Below are 25,899 nucleotides of genomic sequence, written 5' to 3'. Positions count from 1 at the left end.
TTTAAGATCTCTTTCCAAATTAAGAGGAACAAAATATGTTCATGTAGGACAGTATATATAAATGGACAGTATATATCCATAAACTTTGGAGAAGACCCTCTAATTTACAGTAATGTATTTTTAGTTTTACCCACTCATTATAAGATAATTAAATAAAATAAACATTTAAAATACCATACCTTTAAATGCCCATTTAGTACAGTTTGGGCTTTATTTCCTGGCATCACATAGGCAATTGGTTGGTCATTGGCATTGATATATAAGTCTTCATCCAAAATCTTGTCAAGTATCAATTTCTTAAAAAGTCTTTCGGCATTGTGTCGTGAATAAGTAGATCCCTGTCCAAATATCCCCGACTGAATTTTTGCACTCTTACTTCCTGGTAAGAAGGCCCCAGAAGCTAGATTAATAAATGTAGGTTCTTCAGAAGCCTCTAATAGGAGAGGTTGAAAAAATCATTTATGGACAAGTCCTGATAAACGGAGTAAATAATCTGTTCCACAGGAAAACCCACAGCACAAATAAACACCCATTTCCATAAAATGAGAATATTGGAATAGAACTCTAAACTTTCTACAGTTCTATATACTTTTCCTGATCTTTTTTATAACATGCATTGACCAAAACCAGCAGCAAAATAAAGCTTCTCATTTTAGGATGTTGCATTTACACCTTATACAATTACATTAGAGCAAAGAAATCAGATTTACCTAAACTTTAAGCACTTCATATCACTGTGTTACATTAGGATAACTGCATTACTGATTTAGTTACAAAAAGTTTGGACAATCATTTTTACAAATGCCATCTCTGGTCCTGTACTGAAAGCACTACTTGTTTGCGGTCCAATTATTTAAGCCTATACTTTTTATGATCTTTATAACCCGTAAAACAAAAGCACATCCCTCCACGAGACTGCACCTCTCCCGCTCCCCCACTGGCTGAGAGTACCACCCTGGGCTGGATCTTTGGTTTCATATCCAATCTGCTGTAATTATTAATGTCTTCATTATAAACACAACTTTATTATAGCAATCTACTTGAGAAGCCTTGTGACACTGATTATAATCAGAATTAACACTTTGTAAAGCTTTAGCTCTATTTTAAGAGTTCCAAATAATTACGTTATTGTAAATGTCAGATGGCTTCTGGTCACATACACCCCATGATTCAAGTTTTCCTTCCTTCAAGTGGTTGGTATCCCTGAAACGTCACATTACAGGATCAGGACCACTGCTCTGGTAATAGTGGGTTTGGGTAATGTGGACCAGCCTGGTGCTGCGGATAACTAAGAAAGCTGGAAAAAGAAATAAACTTAAAAAAAAAAAAAAAAAGTTGGGGGATGGGGGAGCTAGCTGGCTCAGTCGGAGGAACATAAGACTCTTTTTTTTTTTTTTAAAGATTTTATTTATTTATTCATGAGAAACACACACAAAGAGAGGCAGAGACACAGGCAGAGGGAGAAGCAGGCTCCATGTAGGGAACCCAATGTGGGACCTGATCCCGCGACTCCAGGATCACACTCCTGGCCAAAGGCAGGCACCAAACCGCTGAGCCACCCGGGGATCCCCTGAACACAGGACTCTTGATCTCAGGGTTATAAGTTTGAGCCCCACACTGGTTGTAGACATTACTAAAAATAAACAAACTTTGGAAAAAAAAAGAAAGCTGAGTGAAACAATTTTCTTAACATGAGAAAGAGCTAACAAGAAACTGAGTATGTCGGGAATCCCTGGGTGGCTCAGCAGTTTAGCACCTGCCTTCGGCCTAGGGCATGATCCTGGAGTCTCCGGATTGAGTCCCACATTGGGCTCCCTGCATGGAGCCTGCTTCTCCCTCTGCCTGTGTCTCTGCCTCTCTCTCTCTCTGATGAATAAAAAAACAAAAACAAAAACAAAACCCAGAATGTCAGGTAATTGTTTGACTTAGTAATCTTTCTAGGAATCCACATGAAAGGTGCAATCAATGATGCAATTGAAGGTGTATTTAAGAGGCCATTTATCATGTCATTATGTGTAATAGAAAAATATGTCCTTAAGACAGACTACTTAAATACATCTCATCAGTATGATAAAATATAAATTACTAAAAGCTACTCTAGAATAAAAAATTAAGAAATGCTTATCTTATTAAATAGAAATGATATAAATTATGTGTACAATGATACGTATGTGATTGTGAACAAATACACATTAAAATATTAGCAGTTTTGGGCAGCCCGGGTGGCTCAGCGGTTTAGCACTGCCTTCAGCCCAGGGCATGATCCTGGAGACTGGGATCGAGTCCCGCGTCAGGCTCCCTGCATGGAGTCTGTTTCTCCCTCTGCCTGTGTCTCTGCCTCTCTCTCAATCTGTGTCCCTCATGAATAAATAAAATCTTAAAAAAATTATAAATAAAATATTAGCAGTTTTTTTCTGGAGTTACTTACATTTTCTACATATTGCAATGTGGAGTGATTATGTATCACTCTTATAATACATTATTTCATCTGCAACCCCTTATTCTCCCAGGCCCCCCAAAGAGGTCCAAACTAGAAGGCAAGAATCCAGAAAGGGAGCATTTGGGTGGCTTAGTCAGTTAAGCATCCACCTTTGGCTCCGGCACATGATCTCAGGGTCCTGGGATGGAGCCCTGTGTCAGGCTCCCTGCTCAGCAGGGAGTCTGCTTCCCCCTCTTCTTCTCTCCCCCTGCTTGTGCTCTTTCCTCCTCAAATAAACACAATCTTAAAAGGGTGGGGGAGGGGTGGGAACACCTGGGTGGCTCAGTTGGTTAAACATCTGTCTTCAGCTCAGGTTGTGATGCCGGGGTCCTGGGATGGAGCCCTATGTAGGTAGGGTCAGGCTCCCTGCTCAGCAGGGAGTCTACTTCTCCCTTTCCCTCTGCTGCTCCCCCTGCTCATGCTCTCTCTCTCAATCTCAAATAAATAAATAAAATCTTAAAAAAAAAAAAAAAAAAAAAGAATCCAGAGAGTGAAGATCAACACTGAAAGTTGCTTTTGTCCTGAGGAATAAAGGTCCAGAAGGAACAGCTGAGAAACTGAGTAAACCATATTCCTATGCCAATCTAGGTATGTTTTAATAAATAAATTCATCTATTAATTGCTTTATCTATTTTTTAAATTAAAGTAAGGCATGTCCATGGGAAAAATAATAGTACAGAAAGGCTTGGAATAAAAAGCAACATTCCTTTTTTAAAGAAGATTTTATATACTTATTAGAGAGAAAGCATGTATGCAGGCACAGGCCTGGGGCAGGGGAGGAGCAGAGGGGGAGGGAGAGGAAGGGCGAAAGAATCCCAAGCAGACTCATGAGCCCATTTCATGAGCCTGAGATCATGACCTGGGCAGAAACCAAGGGTAGGATGCCTAACTGACTGAGGCAGCTGGGTGCCCCAGGCAGTCCTGTTTTATTTTATTTTTATTTTATTTTTTTTAAATTTTTATTTATTTATGATAGTCACAGAGAGAGAGAGAGGCAGAGAAACAGGCAGAGGGAGAAGCAGGCTCCATGCACCGGGAGCCCGATGTGGGACTCGATCCCGGGTCTCCAGGATCGCGCCCTGGGCCAAAGGCAGGCGCCAAACCGCTGCGCCACCCAGGGATCTCCAGTCCTGTTTTAAATAGCTTTTGTTTTCAGCTCCTTCTAGGAGGAAGCCAAACTCTTGCTGTCTCGTCATTCTACTAGCCAGCGCTACCATCTGACATTTACCTACTAACTCCCCACTATGAAAGATGGGGCTTCATCTCATTTAGACCACTCCCTGCGGGCAACCCTGGTGGCACAGCGGTTTGGCGCCGCCTGCAGCCCAGGGTGTGATCCTGGGGACCGGCTCATGAGTCTGCTTGGGATTCTTTCGCCCTTCCTCTCCCTCCCCCTCTGCTCCTCCCCTGCCCCAGGCCTGTGCCTGCATACACGCTCTCTCTCTAATAAGTATATAAGATCTTTTTTAAAAAAAAGGAATGCCTCTCTCTCTCTCTCTCTCTCTCGAATTTTTTTAAAGTCTTTAAAAAAAATAGACCACTCCCTGTATTTCATCTTGCCCTAAAATTGGCTAGTTATCTAATCTACCTTCTACCTAGGAGGAATGAGCTCCCCAAGTACTCCCCTTTTGTTAACTGTACTTTTATTTTTACATCATCAAGATTAACACATCTTGTCCTGTTCTCTAAACAATTTACCGTTTATACATTGACTCTGTCACAGCCCGTCAGCAGTGTTTATGACAAGTTTCCTTCCCTACTTAAAAGGTCCTGACTCCTGTGCAACCCTCAGGAGAATGTTTATTGCACCCAGACGACTGGATTATTTTTTGTATATTTTATCAATTCCTCAAAATCATGTAACAATTTCCTTGGTTTTACACATTTGACCTTGGCTCTTTTTGTATAATCTTTCACATGGAATTTCTCAGTGTCTTTCTTCTTGTTGAAAATTAACATTTGCATTCTTAAAACGGTCATCAAAAAATTTCATTTCTTATTCCTTCTCACATTGCTTAGGACCTATTTGTCTTGATTTTCTGTTATAATTTGCACAGACTGCTTATTGGACCTGCTGCATAGCTTATGGATCTGGGCTTTCTTCTCCCTGGACCCATGGGTCAGCTCCCGTTTATGGTATTAGAATGTGTGCACTCATTTTGCCTTCGAGCTTCTAGGGTTGCTGACATTAACTGCCAGTTTGGCTTTGGTTTCTGTCTTTCCAAAGTTTTCATAATTATCTCTGAAGGGGTCCAGAACATGCCACTGTGGCATAAACATTATTTTAAGCAGAAGGCATTTGAGTTCCTGAGACCTCTTATCTGCAAAAAAGCAGAGACCCCCAAAACTCAATTGTCCTAAGTTCTTTCCCTGGGAGCAACCAAATTAGACTGATTCTTATCATTGAAGATGAGAAGTCTCCATACCACTTCTAAACACTGTCACAAACTATCTTATCTCCCTCTCATCTCTTCTTCTAGAAGGGCCCATTTATCTTTCCAAAAAACCATTTGTTTCCCCTAAGTGCTCTTTTCCCCTTCTGCTAGTAAGATGGTATATAAGCCCCAATTCTAATTGGCCCTTTGAGTCTTCCCACCTTTTTAAAGATTTTATTTATTTATTCATGAGAGACTCAGAGATAGAAGCAGAGACATAGGCAGAGGGAGAAGCAGGCTCCCTGTAAGCCTGATGTGGGACTTGATGCCAGGACTCCGGGATCACACCCTGAGCCAAAGGCAGGCATTTAACCACTGAGCCATTCAGGTGCCCCCGAGTCACATTTTTTTTTTTTTTTTAATTTATGATAGTCACACACAGAGATAGAGAGAGGCAAGGCAGAGACACAGGCAGAGGGAGAAGCAGGCTCCATGCACCGGGAGCCCGATGTGGGACTCGATCCCGGATCTCCAGGATCGCGCCCTGGGCCAAAGGCAGGCGCTAAACCGTTGCGCCACCCAGGGTTCCCCCCGAGTCACATTTTGATGAAATCTGTCTTTTGTCAGATGAATTTACAGGCCCCCAACCACTAAATATAACAGGATGGAGGAAGTTTTTCTTCCTCAACATCATTTTATTCTTGGCATTCTCAAATCTCATCTTATAAAGTATCTCCTTTGGCCTTCAGTAGAAGGTTTTATTCTGAAGGCCTTTTTCTTTCACTCAGAAATGTTCTATTATCACTGATTTGATAACTCCCTCTACTTTCTATTTTTCTTTTTTTTTTTAAAGATTTTATTTATTCATGAGAGACACGGGGAGAGAGAGAGAGAGAGAGAGAGAGCGAGCCAGAGACACAGGCAGAGGGAGAAGCAGGCTCCACGCAGGGAGCCCGATGCGGGACTCAATCCCGGGACTCCAGGATCACACCCTGCACTGCAGGCGGCGCTAAATCGCTGCACCACCAGGGCTACCCTCTACTTTCTATTTCAAAAATTACGTCAGATTTCACATCTCCAAAGAACTGATCTATATTATTTCTCTCATACTTTTCATGTATCTTTTTGCTCAAGTCCTAGAAAATTTATTGACTTTATCTTTCAACATTTCCACTAAACTTACTTTGTCAATCATTAAAAAATGTTAACAGCTCTTGGGGCGCCTGGTCAGCTCAGTCGAAGGAGGCTAAGTCTCTTGATCTCAGGGTTCTAAGTTTGAGCCCCATGCTGGGGATAGAGATTATTTAAAAATATATAAATAAAATAATAAAAGAAGATTTATTTGAGAGAGAGCATGAGCAGGGAGGAGGGGCAGAAGGAGAAGCAGACACCCTGACTGAGCAGGGAGCCCAACGTGGGGCTCAATCCCAGGACCCTGAGATCATGACCTGAGCTGAAGACAGATGCTTCACTGACTGAGCCACCCAGGTGCCCCAATAAGTAAAATTTTTAACAGCTCTCCCTCATTCTTTGTATCTTTTCCATAACATTATTACTTAAGTCTTTGTGAAGATTCAAAATTAGGAGTTTCTCCTCCCTTCTCCCTAAAGCTACTGATTATTTTCTAAATTCTCTATATCCCAGGGTCAAATACTTACTTGGTTTTTCTTGATCGTCCAGTTGTATTTAACCTGCAGGCATCAGGTTAAACTTTTGAGGTGGATTTCCTGTTATTTAATTTTTCTTAATCCGAAAAAAACCCACTATTTTTTATTTGAGAAAGAAAGAGTGCATGAATGTGCAAGGGGAGGGGCAGATGGTGAGGGAGAGAATCTCAAGCAGACTCCTTGCTGAACGTGGAACCTGATGCAGGGCTCCATCTCATGACCCTGAAATCATGACCTGAGCCAAAACCAAGAGTAGGATGCTTAACTAAGATATCTAGATGCCCTTCCTCTGTTATTTTGTATCTATTTCCTCTCAAATTCCTCCCATGAATAGGAATACCCAGGTTTGTTTTAGGGTGAGTGGGTGGTCCCCAAATGCCACTTAGGGGCTCGGGCCCCTAACTCAGCTGCCTTTCTATTCCTTTTTTTTTTTTAAGAAGCTTTATGTTTATTTTTAAGATTTTATTTATTTATTAATGAGAGACAGAGAGAGAGAGGCAGAGACACAGGCAGAGAGAGAAGCAGGCTCCATGCAGGGAGCCCGACATGGGACCCGATCCCTGGTCTCCAGGATCACAACCTGGGCTGAAGGAGGCGCCAAACTGCTGAGCCACCCAGGCGTCCCTGCCTTTCTATTCCTTAGGCAGTTTTGTTCTAGAATCAATTCCAGGCTGGTATTTGATACAGTTCTCTCGTGGGCAGACTTTAACTGCTCCCTCCTATTTCTGGCTCCCCTACTTTCGCTCCCACCCCCTGGGCCTGTAGACTAGTCTGAGGCCTACTGATAATGGACTTCTGCCTGGCTGACAGTCCTTCCTCTTCTATGACTCTCTCCCTACATTCATTTTGCATGGTGGCCTTTTGTATTTCAGTACACTTGGCACCATGCTTCTATCCATTTCCTAAAAGATTCGAAAAACCTTGAATCTGATGATGGTCTCTTTCTGGTGCTCTATGCCCTAATGAATTGAATCCCCATTTTATTTCCTTACTATTACTTTAATAGGGCCTCAAACAAACAAAAAGACATACTTTTGCCCAGGCTGCCATCTGGAACTGGAAGTCATTCAACAGATAATTCTCCAATTAAGTTATATTCCACTCATTCAGATGGAATTTTGATGCTTTAATATTTTCTTTGTACTAATTTTTATTATTACTACTTTTTGACATATAATTGATATACAATAATATATCAGTTTCATGTGTACAGCATAGCAATTCAACAATTCTATACATTGTGTCTTGCTTACCATGAGAGGTGGTCACCAGTTGTCACCATACAATATTACAATATTACTGTTGACATTTTCTATCCTGCACTTCTCATTCCCATGATGTATTCATTTTATTTTACTTTATTTTTAAGATTTTTATTTATTTATTCATGAGAGACACAGAGAGGCAGAGACATAGGCAGAGGGAGAAGCAGGCTTCCTATGGGGAGCCTGATGCAGGACTCAATCCGGGGTCCCCAGGATCACGACATGAGCTGAAGGCAGATGCTCAATGGCTGAGCCACCCAAGTGTCCCGATGTATTCATTTTATAACTGGAAGTTTGCACCTCTTAATTCCTATCACTCATTTACCCTATTATTTCCTTTTCTGAATACGAAGAGCTCACCTTAGTGACATATAAATTCTATATAAATAATTGGTAAAATTAATAAAAGCTTATTTTTGTAACTCATAAAAGTTTTATTCTGAAATCCTTAATTTCATTTTTAAATGGTTTAAAATTTTTATTTACTTGAGAGAGACAGGAAGAGACAGAGTGTGCACATAAGCAAGGGGAGGGGGAGAGGGGGAAGCAGATTCCTCACTGAGCAGGGTGCCTCATGCAGAGCTTGATCTTAGGACCCTGAAATCATGACCTGAGCCTAAGGCAGATACTTAACTGAGTCACTCAGGTGCCCCCGAAATCCTTAATTTCTACAAGAAAATAGATGAGAGATTTTTTTCTGTGTACTTGTGATGAATTCTTTAGATGCTCAATCTTAATTACTGTAACTCAAACAATAAAACGGACAACTTACCCAAGAAAATGTCAACTAGCATATTCATAGTAAATCTCCCAGAAGGACCTAATTGATTTTTAATTCTTGTTCCTTGTGATGAACTATGTTCTTGAACAAATCTTACAATATTTTTTACATCATCAGTCACATCTCTTGTCTTATAATCCTATGAATAAAAAGAGATTACCAAAAAAGAAAAAAGAAAAAAAAGGAGATTACCTTCTGCTGTAATGAAGCCAATACCTAAGTTGCTAGGGTTTAATATTACCTGCGGTAGTCTTATAACCAATTTCCACACCAAAACCAAGACCCAAACCCAAATTTCTTTTTTTAAAAGATTAAAAAAAATGTATTCATTTGATGGGCAGCCCAGGTGGCTCAGTGGTTTGGTGCCGCCTTCAGCCCAGGGTGTGATCCTAGGATCCCAGGATTGAGTCCCGCATTGGGCTCCCTGCATGGGGCCTGCTTCTCCCTCTGCTGGTGTCTCTGCCTCTCTGTGTCTCTCATGAATAAATAAATAAAATCATTAAAAGAAAAAATGTATTCATTAGAGAGAGAGTGCACTCGTGTGCACACATGAGCAGGGGGAGGAGCAGAGGGAGAGGGAGAAACAGACCCCGCTGACCAGGTAGCCTGACTCAGGGCTCTATCCCAGGACCCTGGGATCATGACCTGAGCCAAAGACAGATGCTTAACTGACTGAGCCACCCAGGTGCCCCCAAACCCTAATTTCCAATGTTCTTTCTTTTCTAAGTTCTTACATTAACCTTGTGCCTAGAACAATTAGCACTCTACCATATCTACTTTACTACTGTGTTACAGACATTCCTCTCCTTACAGACATTCTTCCATTCCTCTTCCATTCTGTTACTTGGATGGTGACTTCTGCGATCAAAAACACTGCCCCCCCCCCCCCAAAACCCCACTGACCAACCATGCAAATCTGAGTTCTGATTGCTTTTGGGCCTTTGGTGCCATAGTCAACCATTTTAATGATGGCCTGGCAGCTCCCTTTCTTCTCCTCTCTGGTCTCCAAACTCAGCCTACTTTTTAAAGTATTACTGTATGATTTATCTGCTTTCATCTATCCTAGATCTCCAAACTAGTAATTCTAACCACTCACTGTTCTCAAAAGTGGCATCAAGCTCCTGGCCTCTGCCTATGCAGCCGCCTCACCTTCTACTCCTTGTTCCTCTGCCACGGTCTCACAACAACAAGACAAACAGGTTTCTTGTCTTATTCTAACAGTTGGTAGTGATTCTGAGGTTCTATCTAGAACCATCATGAAACAGTGCTCTGTCACTCTAACACAATTCCTGCCTTAATTCTTGGTGACTCAGCAGACAGATGCTCCACCTTGGCCTCTGGCATCTTGATCTCCTCTGCCCCAGTGACCCTGTCTTCCATGTTTGCAGCAACTCACTCCCCTGGTCACACTTACCACCTTGGCCTCACTAAAAGCGGTAACCCCTTCATTCTTTGACTGCCACCTTATGCCATCTTGTATATTCTGACTCCAAGAACCCACTCATTCCCATCCTCATCTGATCTCCTAACTCAGCTTAAATTCCACAGCCCGTCATTACAATACTACCTTTCATGTACCTTAAGTTCCCTTGCCTTTAGGTCACTTCATCACATTCATTGTTCAACGGATGATACATGTTAGATCCAACTCTTCATCATTCCATGCCCGAGCCTTGGTGGCTGACCTTGTCTGGAGAACATGTGCAGCCACGCTGAAAGTCTGCACTTTCAACAAATGGCGGGAAACCTCAAGTGAATCCTTCACTCGGCCAGGTCATCATCACACACCCTTGGTCTAGTACCCCTCCATTCAGGGATCAGCACACTGTGGCCCATGAGCTGTACTCCTGTTTCCGTACATCAAATTTTATTGGAACAAAGCCATGGAAAATTGATGTATTTACTGTTTATATTTGCTTTTGAGCTAAAAGAGCAGAGTTGAGTACTTGTGACAGAGACCATGATTCCAGGACCCACAAAGCCTGGAGTATACACTCTGGTCCTTTAAGATAAAGTTTGCTGACCACTGTCCTAGATGACTACTTCTCTTGCTCCTTTCTCTTCAATTCTCTTTTCCTGACCATCAGCTGACCATCTGCTACTTCACAGAAAATGAAAGCAACCACAAGAGAGCTTTCACAAACTTCCCTCACATCATCTATCACTGGCAAAGGCTCCATAGTCTTCTTCCTCCTGCTATTACGGATGGACTATCTAGGTTCCTACCCAGAGCCAACTCTGGACTTGTGCACTAGATCCCTCCACCACCCACCCTCTTCAAGCTCTTCAAGGACATTGCATCTGTGGTTCTCCCCTCTTCTGACACATCAAGTTTTCACCCTATACAGGTACATTCTTTTTTTTTTTTTAGATTTTATTTATTTATTTATTTATTTATTTATTTATTTATTTATTTATTTATGATTTTATTTATTTATTCATGAGAGACACACAGAAAGAGGTAGAGACACAGGCAGAGGGAGAAGCAGGCTCCATGCAGGGAGCCTGACATGGGACTTGATCCTGGGACTCCAGGATCCCCTACAGGCTGCCCCTACAGGTACATTCTTATCAGAGACATATATTACTTCTGTCTTTTCCTGATTCCACTTCCCCTGCCAGCTGCTATCTCATTTTTCTGATCATCCTTGAAGCAGAACTTAAGAGTTTTCTATTTTCACTACCTCCAATTTGGCCCCATGCTACTGAAACTGGCCAAACAAATCTAAGCTACCATGATTCCTGTGGTGCTAACGCCAGCGGCATATTCTCGGTCCCTTTCCTGCTTGGCTTAGGAGCAGCATTTGAGGTGTGAGTACTCCCTTCTCCCTAAAACGCTGTCTGTATGTTTTCCTCTTACCTTGCTAATTCTCTTTCTTGGTCTCCTTTCCTAGCCCCTCCTCTTCTCCTTAAACTCTTAATGTCCTAGGACTCAATGCTTTGATTTTCTTCTCTTTGGTCTAACCTTAGACGTCTGAAGATTTCATCTGCTCTTATGGCTCTGAATACCATCTGTGTACTAACCACTCCCAAATTTGTAGGTACCACAAGCCTCTTTTCAGAATTCCTGAATCTAACAGACACATCTAACTCAAAACACCCCAAACTGAACTGATTTGCCCTGCCAAATGGCCATCCCCAAAGATTCTGGCTGAGAGTCACATCACACCACCCCTCCAGTGGCTTCTCTGGCCTGCCATTTCCTTTCCTTCAACTGACTCTTAGCTGTGCCCAGCTAAACGGGCTCCCCTGCCATCCTTCAAATACACAGGCATACCCGCCCTCGCCTCTAATACCCTGAGGCTAAGAATGCCCATATCCAGGGAGCTGCTCAGCTAACTACAAGTATCCTCTCAGGTAGGCTGCATCTCTGTGCTAAGACTGCCCTGGGCCAATTTACCTGATCCTGAACCTTCATCCCATCCATTATTCTGGGCTCCTTACGTTGCTGTGGTCGCATGCCCTTACACTGTACTCAGACTCCCCCTGTGAGGATGTAAGCCCCACAGGGGTAGGGATCTTTTTATTTTGTTCAGTTACGCATCCCAATCTCCTAGAATGGTACCCTCACACAGCAGGCACTCAATAAACATTTGTTAAATAAGAACTGATCAGCAATGTGCGCAGGGTAGGGCTTGAGGAATCTGGAGATCCTACCCTGACAGAGAGTACACCACCCTCTGTTCTGGCTACTGCTGCGTATCTTTGTGACTGTGCTTATCACATGGCATTACAATCATGTGAATACATGTATGTCTGTCCCCCTCCAGTCTATGAACTGGCCCATAGCACACTCATTTGTGAATCTCCAGCATCTTGCATAGACATTTCAAATAATGTATCAAATGTGAAAACACTCTGTAAACTGCAATGTCTCTCTGTACGGAGACATTAAAACACAGAATTACCATGAGAGGTAAAATTAAGTACCTAATGATTGAATTTAACAACTTCTCATGGTTATTTTTAGGACGGATGATAGCAAACTCATCTAGAATCTATTGCCATTAATTCTTTATAGTTTTTAAATAACCAATTTATAGTATAACATAATTAACCTGATTCAAACACACAATATACTAGTTACTATAACTCTCTTCAGAATGACAACTTCAAATATATATTGGGATTGAATCTAAATATTCTATCTGCCCATGTTGGATCTTTCTGGATCTTTACAGATAAATGATATTTCTAAAATACCCTATAAGCCTTATTGCACATATAAAACCTTAATATTTTATTTTATTTTAAAATAAAATATTTTATTTTATTTTAAAATTTTATTTAGATTTATTCATGAGAGACACAGAGAGAGAGGGGCAGAGACACAGGCAGAGAGAGAAGCAGGAAGCCCGACGTGGGACTTGATCCCATGACTCAAGGACCATGCCCTGGGCCGAAGGCAGGCACTAAACTGCTGAGCCATCCAGGGATCCCCAAAACCTCAATATTTTAGATAGGTCCGGTATATTTTTTTTATAGGCTTCTAATCTGAAAGCTATTCCACAGAATTACTATTAAATGTTTCTATTCCAAATTACTATGGGGAGGAAGCCATCTTTCCCCAGCTCAATACCTGAGGGCACACTTATAGTAACCTAACTTGTACCTCACTTTGCTAAATTAAGAAAGAAAAAAAGCAATTTCCTGAATTACAAGGAATTTAAAACTTTCTTTTTTTACCTTTGTTTTACAGCAATTATCACAAGAAACATCAGGGTATTTCTTACAAAAATCAGGATTAAATCCAGTTTCGCCAAAGTAAGCCAAAAGCTGTATTCTCCTGCATTCTGTTATATTTTCACAGTAATGCACCATACTATACAAATTATTGAAGTGAGTCTCTCTTGTATGACGGTTTCCATCTTTTTCCACTAAAAGAGGTGAAGAACAAAGTAAAAATACTTATTAGTATTAAGTAGAAAAAATAGAAGTAAATATCACAGAAATATACAGAATAGATTCATGTAACTTTGAATATTAAATGAAACAAAATTATTAATAGCATAGATATCAGTATGGTATCATTCTATATTCTATACTATGACCAACAGGGTATTTATGTTTATCCCTCAAATTTTTAGTTCTATAGGAATAAATGAAGATTGTCATCAGGAATATCTGAAAAATTTCTTCAGATCTTCATGATTCCCACTGATGAAGATTTGAATCAAATTTACTGTATTTATCAGATAAGCACATACTTAGCTGGATGTTCAAAGTCAGCAGAGCATGGAACCATGGCAGTGAGCCATGCACGTCCCTGGGCATCTAGGGTCAAAAGAGTTAAGCCAGCGGTTCCCGAGGTGTGTGCCAAGGAGCCCCGGGGTGCTGCAGTGAACTCACAGGGATGTTGGCAGGGTATTTTAAATCTAAGCACAGCAATATCTGACATCTGTTGAACACCACACAAACCACTAGTCCGAGGTAGCTCAGGGTGCTACATTCTTTCCAATGCCATCTCTGTGAAACTCAAGTTTTGGCAGTTGTCGTGATAAATACAAGTACCTCCAGAAAAATCCACATGAAACAGGAAATAAGGGTGGCAGTGTCTAATCTCATGTCAAGGTTTGAGAATCACATGCACATACTTTCTGTTTGTAAGCAATTGAGGTTAGCTAAGAATGAAAATAAAAAAATTAAAATTTTTTTTCTGATTTATGAGTATTATTTTTTTCAAAATATTGCTAAGTGTTAAAAACTTAAAATACTTATTGAATTGTTTGGACCTAAATTAATACAGGTTCTTTTTTTTTTTTTAAAGATTTTATTTATTTATTCATGAGAGAGAGAGAGAGGAAGACACAGGTAGACGGAGAAGCAGGCTCCCTGCAGGAAGCCTGATGTGGGACTCAATTCAGGGACTCCAGGATCATGCCCTGGGCCGAAGGCAGGCGCTAAACCACTGAGCCACCCAGGGATCCCCAATACAGGTTCTGTTTAAAATCACAAAAGGACATGCTAAGATTAAAAGTCCATTTTTTCACTGAGAATCATCTTGGAATATAGTGCAAGGGACATGGACTTTGGGGTTCAGATAGACCTGGGCCCCATCAGAGCTCTGCCACTTACTAGCTCTACATCTCTCATCCTGCCATGTGAAATGAGGAGAGTAACAGCATTACCCATTAGGCCTGTTGTGAAGACTGGGTAAAGGGATATAATCAAGCAGTTAAGATAGCGCACAGAGCAGGTGCTAAGCAATGCCATCTATCTGTATTGCTGATACAACGTACTCTCTTCCAAACCCCCATTCCTATTGCTGCAGCTGCTCATCAGTGCTCTTGGGGGCAAGACACAAAGGTTTCATGAAACTCCCTTTTACAATGGGATAAACTACCTCAAAAGCTAGGGATTATGGGCACAAAAGGGGACATGATACTTGGCACGGTGCCTGGTAAATGTCATGTCCATGTGTAGTATCTCTGGAAGGATCCATTCAAAAGTGGTCTCAAAATAGCAACTTTATTTGGGAAATGTATTTAACTACCACAATTTAGTAGAAAAATGGGCAAAGGGAATAATAAAAGATTCTAAAATATGTATTCACTTTAACCTAGCAAGTCTAAGTCTGGAAATTTGTTCTATACAGACTGTTTGCACATATGCCCAAAGATACCCGTAAAAGATGCTCAATACTGTACTGCTGATAACTGTGAAAAGCAATAATAATCTAGGTATCGATTCCAACAGGACTGGTTAAAAAGCCATGGAATTCTACGTATTTGAACAATACGTCATCAACCGGAGTCATAATTACATCCTCATGTAGACTGAAAACAATCAGCTTGCTATCAGTTTACAAAAAAAGGCATACATAACCCCATTTACAAATTTTATTTCAATTAATTAATTAATTAATCAATCAATCAATCAATCAATCAGATAGAGAGAGAGGCAGAGACACAAGCAGAGGGAGAAGTAGGCTCCATGCAGGGAGCCCAACGTGGGACTCAATCCCAGGCCTCCAGGATCTCATCCCGGGCTGCAGGCGGCGCTAAACCGCTGCGCCACCGGGGCTGCCCCGAATTTAAAAATTTTAAAATGTATGCATTTGGCAGGGGTAGACACTAAATATCAGATACTGCTTCTCTCTGATGGGGGAGTAGAAGGCTGAGATGGGAGAGAGAGACATGGGGGGTTTATTTCTTAACCTGGTGATATGTGAAGGTTCGTTATTTCTCCCATTTGACCTTTCCGCGTGTTTGAAATCTATGTTACATGCAAGGATGCACACAGAGACTGGATCTGGAAGGATACAAAGGAAGCCAATAGCTGGAGTTACTTCTTAGGGTAGGACCACATACAAGGCATGGTTTGGACATTGTCTGCTGCTGTATCATTTGAGTGTTACATGACAAGCATGTAATACGTTTATAACTATTTAAAGAAAACTGGACCGAAAGTACCCCAATGGCAGGACAAGGTTCTATCACGAGACTAAAGAGGACAGGAGCTTGGCTTACTCAGGATGAGTCTCTTGAGTCGTGTCACATCATGATAGGTATAGAACAGCAGGCAGTGAGAAATTTCCCCATCTCTTCCAGCTCTGCCAGATTCTTGGTAGTAGCCCTCCACAGACTTAGGGAGAGATGCATGAATCACAAATCGCACATCAGGTTTGTCAATCCCCATTCCGAACGCTATTGTTGCACAGATGACCTGATGAAAAAGCAGAAGCCTTTTAGACTCATAATAGATTTACAGGAACATTTACAGGCACCTCTAAAAGCTCCATCCTCTATTTTATTTATACAACAATCTAATATCGTAACTTGGTCCCATTATTTAGCATGACTTATATGAGATCTTCATATACGAGATAATTGTCAATTTTATTAAGACCCAAGGAGGTAAAGAGAAACTTGCTATGGCAGATACTTTTTTGTGTGATTTGGAGTCATTATGGAAGAGGCCCAGAATCAAGAGCAGTCACCTCTTGGTGTGTTGCCATTGCTTATTCTCTTACATTTTTGATATGGAGGTGTGAGGAGCACTATCCACATGGCCATGATCACCAGGTCTATGATCATGAACACGTTGCTCAGGAGCCGTTACTCAGGCTGTTCCCAGGGCTTGAACTTCCAGCGGTCACTGCTGCCAGCTTCTCTGATGCTTTGGGAGCAATGGCATTCTCCCCTGCTCCACTGCTTACCGTCTATGTTCCCAGGTGGGGCAGCTGATGGATCACACACAAGCAACTTCTCCTCAACAGCTGATTTCAAAGTAAAAACTTGTGACATTTTTATTGGAACTCATGTGGGTGAAAGTCTAAGTTGCTTATACTAGAAAAAAAAAAAAAAGACTGGAGATTGTGCCTATGCAAATGACTTAGTAGGACAAGCCAGGTGACGGTTATATTTCAGGAGCTTCATAAATTGGTTTTTAGTAAAAAGATCATTTTTAAGAATATTTCAGTTGCAAATTTAGGACTTATTAAGTCAGATCAAAAAGTTACATCTCCAGGTAAAATTATATTATACAAATAAAGCTGCAAGGCTTTATTTTATTTTTTTAGCTCTTAAGAAAATAAACAGCAGCTGCAAGAACAGGATTTCAAAAGCAACTGAGCTACCTAGCAGCCAGACTGAGGCCTTGGTGCCTGAACAGTAGAAACAGCAACTGCAGGCTGTGAAGTGTGAGGCAGCAAATAAATGTGCTTGGCAATGTTGGGTCTGGCTGCGGCCTGAGCTATAGGCCAGTCAGCCCTCTAAATTTATGGCACTTTGATCAAAGGAAATGTCCTTGGAAAAGAGAAAGTCTACTGGAGCCTCTAGTGGTGGGGAGCAGGTGGAGAGGCCGGGCAGGGAGGTGTGGCAAACCACAGGCCCGCAGCAGTCCAAGAAGCAGGGGTGCATTTCCCCAGGTCAGGTGGGTTTAGGGCAGTGAGAGAGCGTGTAGGCTCCCAGCGAGTCGACATAGATGCCAAGTCCCCCTGAAAGCCTTTACTCCTCACTGGGAAAAACTTGCTTGGTCCAGCTGTTATTTCCTTATTTCTGTGTTGCTTTTAAAACTATAGACTAGACTATAATAATTTCTTTGTGAAGAAAAACAAGGAAGTTTTATTCTATCTTACAAATCTAACAAGATCAGGGTTGTCCAGTGATGGTATAATTAGCTAGTCTGAAAATGGAAACAAAAACTCACCAATTTTTTTTAAATTATATTTTTGATCAAAGTGTTTTATATATATGTATACAAATATGTATATATATGTGCATGGGTATTTATACTATAAATATTTTTTTTCAAGAATTTATTTATATATTCATGAGAGAGAAAGAGAAGCAGAGACATAGACCGAGAAGCAGGCTCCTCACAGCAAGCCTGATGTGGGACTGGATCCCAGGACTCCAGGATCACTCTCTGAGCCAAAGGCAGACGCTCAACCCCTGAGCCACCCAGGAGTCCCCCCCCTTTTTTTTTTAGTCCCTTTTTTATGGTTTTAGATTCTATTTGTTCCTACGTTTCTCCATCTGAACATTTGCGTATCATTATGAAATTCTTCATAAATCATTTTCAATGTCAGGAATGCACTATAATACAGTCACTCTCTCAGGACACTTAGGCTACTTACGATTAAAAATAATATTATTATACAGTCGATGATATTCTAATAACTTTGTTGTAAGTGGCTAGTACAAGTATTGTGGTAAGTAGCTAGTACAATTATTGTGGTGCGCATGCGACAATGTATATAATTGCCAAGTCACTGTGTTGTATACCTGAAAGTAATATAATATTGTATATATCAGCTATACTTCAATTAAAAAAGCTCCCAGAAAACCATAAACACTGATACGAATTCCATTCGTGCGTTTCAAATCAGAAGCTCCTGTAATAGTCTGCTATGTTCTTTTCCAGAAAGGCTCTCAGAAGCATTGCAGGAAACTGCCTCTTATAGCACCATTAACAATTAATAGAAGTTTCCTAATACAAGAAGTGAAAATGGTCTCTCACTGTTTTAAGTTTGGCTTCCTTTAATAACTAGCAAAGTTGCACTTTGAGAAACAATTCTACTTAGCTTTTCGTGGCTCCTCCTTTTTGATGTCTCTTGATAGCCTGGGGAAATTTATTATTTGAGACTCATGTTTTTCTTTTTCTTTTTTTTTTTAATTTTTATTTATTTATGATAGTCACACACACACACACACACACACACAGAGAGAGAGAGAGAGAGAGAGAGAGAGAGAGAGAGAGAGAGAGAGGCAGAGGGAGAAGCAGGCTCCATGCACCGGGAGCCCGACGTGGGATTCGATCCCGGGTCTCCAGGATCGCGCCCTGGGCCAAAGGCAGGCGCTAAACCGCTGCGCCACCCAGGGATCCCAAGAGACTCATGTTTTTCTTATCAAAGTTTTACATGCTCTTTGGTATGTTTTATTTGCTGGAGACATTATTTTCCTAGTTTTGCTATTTGCTATTGCCTTTAATCTTATCAATTAATAAGTGTTTATTTAGGTTTTTAATTGTTTTTAGCAATTATTTCCTTTTGAGCTCTTTTTAAGGTTGGGTTCTCTTCTAGTCAGAGTTCATACATTTAAAAATACCAATACTGGGGCATCTGGATGGCTCAGTGGTTGAGTGTCTGCCTTTGGCTCGGGTCGTGATCCTGGGGACCTGGGATCAAGTCTGGCATCAGGCTCCCTGGAGGGGGCCTGCTTCTCCCTGACTCTGCTTCTCTCTCTGTGTCTCTCATGAATAAATAAATAAAATCTTCAAAAAAATAAAAATATCAATACCTTTATTTACCTATAATTAATTTTGATGGGAGGATTCAAAATGATCCCCCCCCCCCAGCAGGTAAGGGGTACCAGTGGTTGGATTGTCCTCCTTTCCTCATTATTTTTCAATGTCATCCTTACCACATATTGTTTTTATAATGCCTTTTTTTAAAAAGATTTATTCATTTTGGGGGAGGGGAGGGGAAAGGAGGGGGGAGAGTCTCAAGCAGACTCCGCCCTAAGCAGGGAACCCTGCTTATGGGGCTTGATCTCACAACCCTGAGATCACAAATTGAGCTGAAACCAAGAGCTGGGACACTCAATTGACTGCACCACCCACCCGGTGTGCTCTGTTTTCCAGTCTAATTCTGGACTTCTGTGTTATTGATCTGTCTGTAATGTACTGCAAAGCCAGTGTTCACGTGTTTTCATTTTCTTGCCCAAGTCTTTCAGTTATTTTAACTTGAATATTCTTCCAGATAAACTTTAGAAAAAATTTATCAAAGAAAAAAAACCCACTGGAATTCTGCTTAGTTAAATATACAAATTAGGGAAGACTGGCATCTGTGATTACTTCAGTGGAGATAAGCTGGTGATACATTTTGGACTTTACATATCTGAGAGTGCTTTTCTGTTGTGTCCAACATCTGTGATGAGAGCTGGCTGTGAAATCCTACAGCTCCAGGCTTCCCTCCTTTGATTCTGAAGATGGTGTGTTCTGCTTTTGTTCTTCAGTGAAACAGTCTCAGGCCTGTCTGTTTTTTTGTAGAGTATCCTATTTCTCTATCTTCGTGAATGTAATTTCTTTCAGCTCTCTGCAAATCAAACAAAGTGGTGAACTCTGTCTACATGTAAGTTTTCCCCCAGCGACTCTGAGATAATGCTTTTAAATTTGTTAAATATTTGTTATGTATTCATTCAGAACACATCTGACTACTGTATCTACTTCAGCCATCTTGATTTCTTCCTTGGATACACTGATTATTCTTAAGCTGACATTTTCAAGATATTCACTACCTCGCTGATCCAAATGTCTGCACCAAGGTGAATCATTTATGTCTTGTTACATAATTGGATTTGTTTTGCCTTTTTGTGAATTTTCTTATCTAGATAAACTGAATTTTTTATTTGTGCCTTCATCTCTGCCTGTGGTCTTCTTATGGCAAAGTACTTCTAGTTCATATATTGAGTCTTCTGGCATCTTTCCAAGGACCCCAAGCTAATACCCTCTAAGACTTTTTTCTGTTTCCATTATGAAATAATTTTGAGAGATATTTTTCCTTTGAATCTTCGGGGTAATTTCTTTTTTTGTGACTGAAAACTTCATAGGCTAAGAAAAAAAGTTATCAGTGATTTTCCTCAAATTCATCTTTGTATTTAGAGAGATCTATCGAAGGCCGCAACACTGGCACCTGTTGCCATACGGGATGTCTAGAGGGTTCTTAGTTCCATGTCTCTTGATCTACTTGGGTGAAAAATCTGTCATCTCAGAATCTCAACACAATTAATTATCAGTGAAATGCAAATTAAAATCACAATGAGATGCTGCTTCACATTCCCTAGGATGGATATGGTTAAAAAAATAAAGTAATAATAATAATAAGGAAGCATGGACACTAGAACCTCATATATCACTGGTGGAAATGTAAAGTTTAAAATTCTGTAGCTGCTTTAGAAAACAGTTTGGTAGTTCCTCAAAACATTAAATACAGTTACCATATGACTAAACAATTCCACTCTAGGTATCTATCCAAGAGAACTGAAAACATATTCATACAAAAACATGTACACAGATGTTCGCAGAAGCATTATTCACAATAGCCAGAAAGTGGGTACAACAAAATGTCCATTAACTGATGAATGGATAACAAACTAGGATATATTCATACAACAGAATGTGATCTGGTGCACAAAAAGAAAGTACTGATACATGCTACAACAAGATACATAATGCCTTGAAAACACTGTGCTAAATAAGAGAAATTAGTCACAAAAGAACACATACTGTATAATTTCATTTATATGAAATGTCCAGAATAGGAAAAACTATAGAGACAGATTAGCAGTGGTTCCATTAGTTTTTGTCAGAGATGGGAGTTTGTGGAGTGGGGAGTGGCTGCTAACGGGTATGGAGTTTCTTTTTGCGATGATGAAATATTCTGGAATTAGATAATGGTGATGCTTGCACAACCCTGTGAATACACTAAAACCTACTGACTCGTAAACTTTGAAAGGGCGAATTTTATGGTATGTAAATTACAACTGAATAAGAAAAAAATTTTTTTGATTTAGGAAAGAAAAAGCAACTTTAGAAGTCTCAAAAAAAATCTGTTTTTAAATTTCAGTCTTATTTTGATGTTTGCTGTCTTTTCAGTAGAAAGATTTTTATACTGCATGTGCAAGTTTGTTCATATACTATAAAAGATTATTTCCTTTGTTTATTTTAAAAAATGTTACCTGGCAGCCATCCTGATTAATCCATTTGTGCTGTACTTCATCCCTTGCAGAATCACTGAGGCCAGCATGATAAGCAAGAGCAGCAAGGCCATCTTTCTGTAAAGTGTCAGCCATTGTATCACATTCTCGTCTGGAGAGGCAATAGATTATCCCGGAGTCATCTGCCAAGAAACCAAAACAGTATTGAGACACGAGAGCTTTTAACATAAGTAACAAAACAATTTCCTTTTTTTTTTAAGTTGGCTTTAATTCCAGCATGGAGTCCAATGTGGGGCTCGAACCCATGACCCTGAGATCAAGACCCAAACTGAGATCAAGAGTGGGATGCTCAACCAACTTAGCCACTTGTTATGTTCTTAGAAATACACAAACCATAAGTAGACCTCCAGTCTTCTAATAGTAGCGGGTAACAGAGTAATTCAAGCAAGGAGTTCAGGTGTACTGGAAATGACAAGATGTGACCTTCTGGGGGCGTGTGGGTGGCTCAGTTGGTTAAGCGTCTGCCTTCAGCTCAGGTCATGATCCCAGGGTCATGGGATTGAGCCCCACATCAGGCTCCCTGCTCAGTGGGGGGGGGGGGGGCTGCTTCTCCCTTAGCCTCTACTTTTCCCAGTGTTTGTGTTTCCTCTCTCTCTCAAATAAGTTAAAAAAAAAAAAGTGACCTTTTGTTCTATTTGTTCCCCGAATGACTCCTTATGTGGACGTGGAGGAAGCCTGGGCTCTATTTCACTCTGGCAACAAAATGGAAAGAGGGTACCCTTACACAAATGCTGCGGAAAGCGTATAGCTGTATGTATCAGCCTTAGAAATGCATCTAGGAAGCTAATCTAGGAAATAAAGTGGTACAAGGACTTCTGAGAAAAGTTTTGTTTCTACTTTTTAAAATTAGAAAAATTTTAATGGCCAACATTAGGACATTAAGAAATAAGATACTGGGGATCCCTGGGTGGCTCAGCGGTTTGGCGCCTGCCTTTGGCCCAAGGAGCAGTCCTGGAATCCCAGGATCGAGTCTCGTGTCGGGATCCCGGCATGGAGCCTGCTTCTCTCTCTCTCTATGTCTATCATGAATAAATAAATAAAATCTTAAAAAAAAAAAAGAAAAAGAAAAAGAAATAAGATACACTGAAACTTTTTTTTTTTTTTAAAGATTTCATTTATTTGTTCATGAGACACACAGAGAGAGGCAGAGACAAAGGCAAGAGGGAGGAGCAGGCTCCCTGCGGGGAGCCCGATGTGGGACTTGATCCCAGGACCCCGGGATCACAACCTGAGCCAAAGGTAGACAGTTAACTACTGAGCCACCCAGGCATCCTGATATGCTGAAACTTTTAAGTGACCTCTAAGTTGAAAAAATAAAACACGAAAATGCTCAAGATATAAAACAGGTTAAGGGTAGAAAAACTATACACAGAAGCTATGGAAAGATGCACACAGCAACTGCTGGAAGGAAATAAACCCCCAAATGGTAATGGTGACTTGTCTTGAGGTAAGGTTTATCTTTTGCTTCTTTCTTCTTGTTACTTTCTCAGTTTTCTTCAGTAAGCACATGTTATATGTTATATGTATTGTTTTGAAAAATCACAAAATGAGGGATGCCTGGGTGGCTCAGCAGTTAAGCTTCTGCCTTTGGCTCAGGTCATGATCCTGGAATCCTGAGATCCAGTCCTACATTGGGTTTCCTGCATGGAGCCTGCTTCTCTCTCTTCCTGTGTCTCTGCCTTTCTCGCTCTCTGGGTCTCTCATGAATAAATAAATAAAATCTTAAAAAAAAAAAATCACAAAACGAAAGGTATGATATTTGTCCGCTCTCCATGGCAAAGTCAAGGTTATAGACACACACGCTGCCTATGTTCTTCACTGCCTGAGAGAAGGAGGCCTAGAAGGGAGATTGTGGATGACTTCTTGGTCTATCCCTGTATCATTTGATTTGATCAAAAAAATACACATAGGATTTTTTTTAAGATTTATTTACTTATTTATTCATGAGAAACACAGAGAGAGAGAGAGAGAGAGAGAGAGAGAGAGAGAAAGAGAGAGAGAGGCAGAGCCACAGGCAGAGGGAGAAGCAGGCTCCATGCAGGGAGCCCGATGTGGGACTTGATTCCCGGTCTCCAAGATCACATCCCGGGCTGCAGGCGGCGCTAAACCGCTGCGCCACCAGGGCTGCCCCAAGGATTTTTTTAAAAAAGTGATCGCTACACCCAAAGTGGGGGCTCGAACTCATGATCCCTGAGATCAAGAGTCACACGCTCCACTGATAGAGCCAGCCAGGTGCCCCACAAACAGGTGTACTAGTTTTTAAAAAATCAAAGAGAGGTGACTAACAGAAACAATTTTCTATGGGGAAGTAGAAAAAGGGTTACATGGAAAAACACCATGCATTTCAGGATCTCATTCCAGTTAACAGAACTCAGAGGCAGACAGTCTTGGGAGAAGACCCTAACCCAGACAGCGGTAAAATTCCTACCAACAGAAACCAGGGGAGATACACTGAAACCACGAATCATAACACGGGTGTGAAGGAGGGAGTATTTCATACACTTTTTCTTAGGGTTTATTGTTACTAAACGCAATTTTATAATTTCTAGGATTCAGAGAGTTGCAGTATTCTGTTCTATAAATAGCTAGCTAGTGCTATTATAACGAGAAAAGAAATGTTTAATATGCACGTTTATTCTATTGTGATACTGAAACGACATTTATTAGTTTGTCACATGGCTGTACTCACGTGGGTGATACTTTCTGATCCATTCTAAGCAATCAAATGCCACCTTCTTGGGTTTTTTTGGTAACACGTAGTATTTCAGATTATGTCTGTTAAAGCTCATGCTAAACCTAGAAGTCCCAAACATAAAATTCTGTTATTATGAGAAAGTATAGTTTCAGTCACCTTCACACATTAAACACAGATTTTGCATTCTGCAAACCTAATTATCAAGCTGTCTTAAGCTGAATATGGTCCCTGGCAGCTTAGGTAAGAGAACTGTGGGAGGGCAGTCAGGTGAAGGGTCCACAGATAGAGGGAGTAAATGTCTGTAGGCCGAGGTGATAAGGAATTAGGAAGGCTATACACAGACCGTGTACAAAAGACAGGGGAGTTGGGAGCCCAGTCGCCAGGATGAGGTTGATTACAAGCAGAGGCAGAAAAACATTACTTAAAACATTAAGAAAATCAGAGAATGGTGTATTTTTTTTTTTTTTTACCAATGTTCTCAAATTGACTGCGTCCATGAAGAGTTGACTGTAGGGCAGCAGCAGGGACCCCTGTCCTGTGGTCTGCGCCCCAGACAGCAGGTCTGTCTCCCCTTTCGCTGGTCCTTTGTTCTCCTCCCACTTCCACCCTCCTGCTTCCTCAGCTTTTCTCTATTCGCTCCTCTCCTGTATTTCAGTCTCTTCCTTTTGCCTGAGTATGTTCTAGGGCCACCAATCCTAAAAACAGAAGCTCCTCTGGATCCTTACATTCCACTGCATCTGGCACCTCACCTCTTTCTTTTCCCTCCAATGGCAAGTTTCTCAGAAGACACTTATGCCCCCAACCAACCATATGTCCAATTTCAATTCTTGGCACCTCCATTTCTGGTTTTTGCCATCACCATTCTACCCAAATTGTTCTAGCTAAGCTTTTAAAACCAAAGAAATGGGACTCCTAGGTGGCTCAGCGGTTGAGCGTCTGCCTTTGGCTCAGGGTGTGGTCTTGGAGTTCTGTGATTGAGTCCCACATTGGGCTCCCTTCATGGAGCCTGCTTCTCCCTCTGCCTGTGTCTCTGCCTCTCTGTCATGAATGAATAAAAAAAAAAATCTTAAAAAAGAAAAACAAAAAACTAAAGGAAGGTGAGAGGATTGTGCCTGGGTCCCCCCACTGCACCAGGTTCCAACATCTCTATAGGAAGAAGGTAACACTGCAGAACAGTTAAGGTTAGAGCATAAAGACAAGTCAGTGCCCATGCTGATAGAAGAAAAGAGACTGTAACTCTAACAACTTGTGTTTAAGGAAGACACCTAGTACAGGGGGTGGGGATTGGAGGGAAGGATGATGGTGAATAAAACCACTGGCTTTTTGTCTTTGTATCTAAATCCAAGCTGGTTGGGCCCAAGTTTTGTTGCCAGTGGTAGGATACACTTATTTGGCTTTAGGGTGAAAGAATGCCTTG

The 25,899-nt window shown here is 41.0% G+C and overlaps 1 protein-coding gene across 4 annotated transcripts in view; it reads right to left on the bottom strand.

Annotated features, from left to right (window-relative positions):
• BLM (BLM RecQ like helicase) overlaps positions 1–25,899 on the bottom strand; it is a 98,835-nt gene that overhangs the window by 10,227 nt on the left and 62,709 nt on the right. For 3 of the 4 annotated variants that reach the window (XM_055326741.1, XM_055326742.1, XM_055326743.1), the window contains 6 exons: positions 24,477–24,583; positions 21,749–21,909; positions 16,037–16,232; positions 13,254–13,444; positions 8,559–8,706; positions 180–379 (listed from right to left, as the gene is read on the bottom strand). In XM_055326741.1, the coding sequence (XP_055182716.1) occupies positions 180–379; positions 8,559–8,706; positions 13,254–13,444; positions 16,037–16,232; positions 21,749–21,909; positions 24,477–24,583 (1,003 nt within the window). Of the gene's footprint in view, positions 1–179; positions 380–8,558; positions 8,707–13,253; positions 13,445–16,036; positions 16,233–21,748; positions 21,910–24,476; positions 24,584–25,899 lie in introns of those variants that run through there. The other variant, XM_055326744.1, reaches the window with a different exon arrangement.

This window comes from Nyctereutes procyonoides, unplaced genomic scaffold (assembly GCF_905146905.1).
Source record: "Nyctereutes procyonoides isolate TBG_1078 unplaced genomic scaffold, NYPRO_anot_genome, whole genome shotgun sequence".
NCBI classification, from domain to species: Eukaryota; Metazoa; Chordata; class Mammalia; order Carnivora; family Canidae; genus Nyctereutes; species Nyctereutes procyonoides.
The sequence above is the reverse complement of the archived record's forward strand: the minus strand, read 5'-3'. Positions and strand labels throughout refer to the sequence as shown.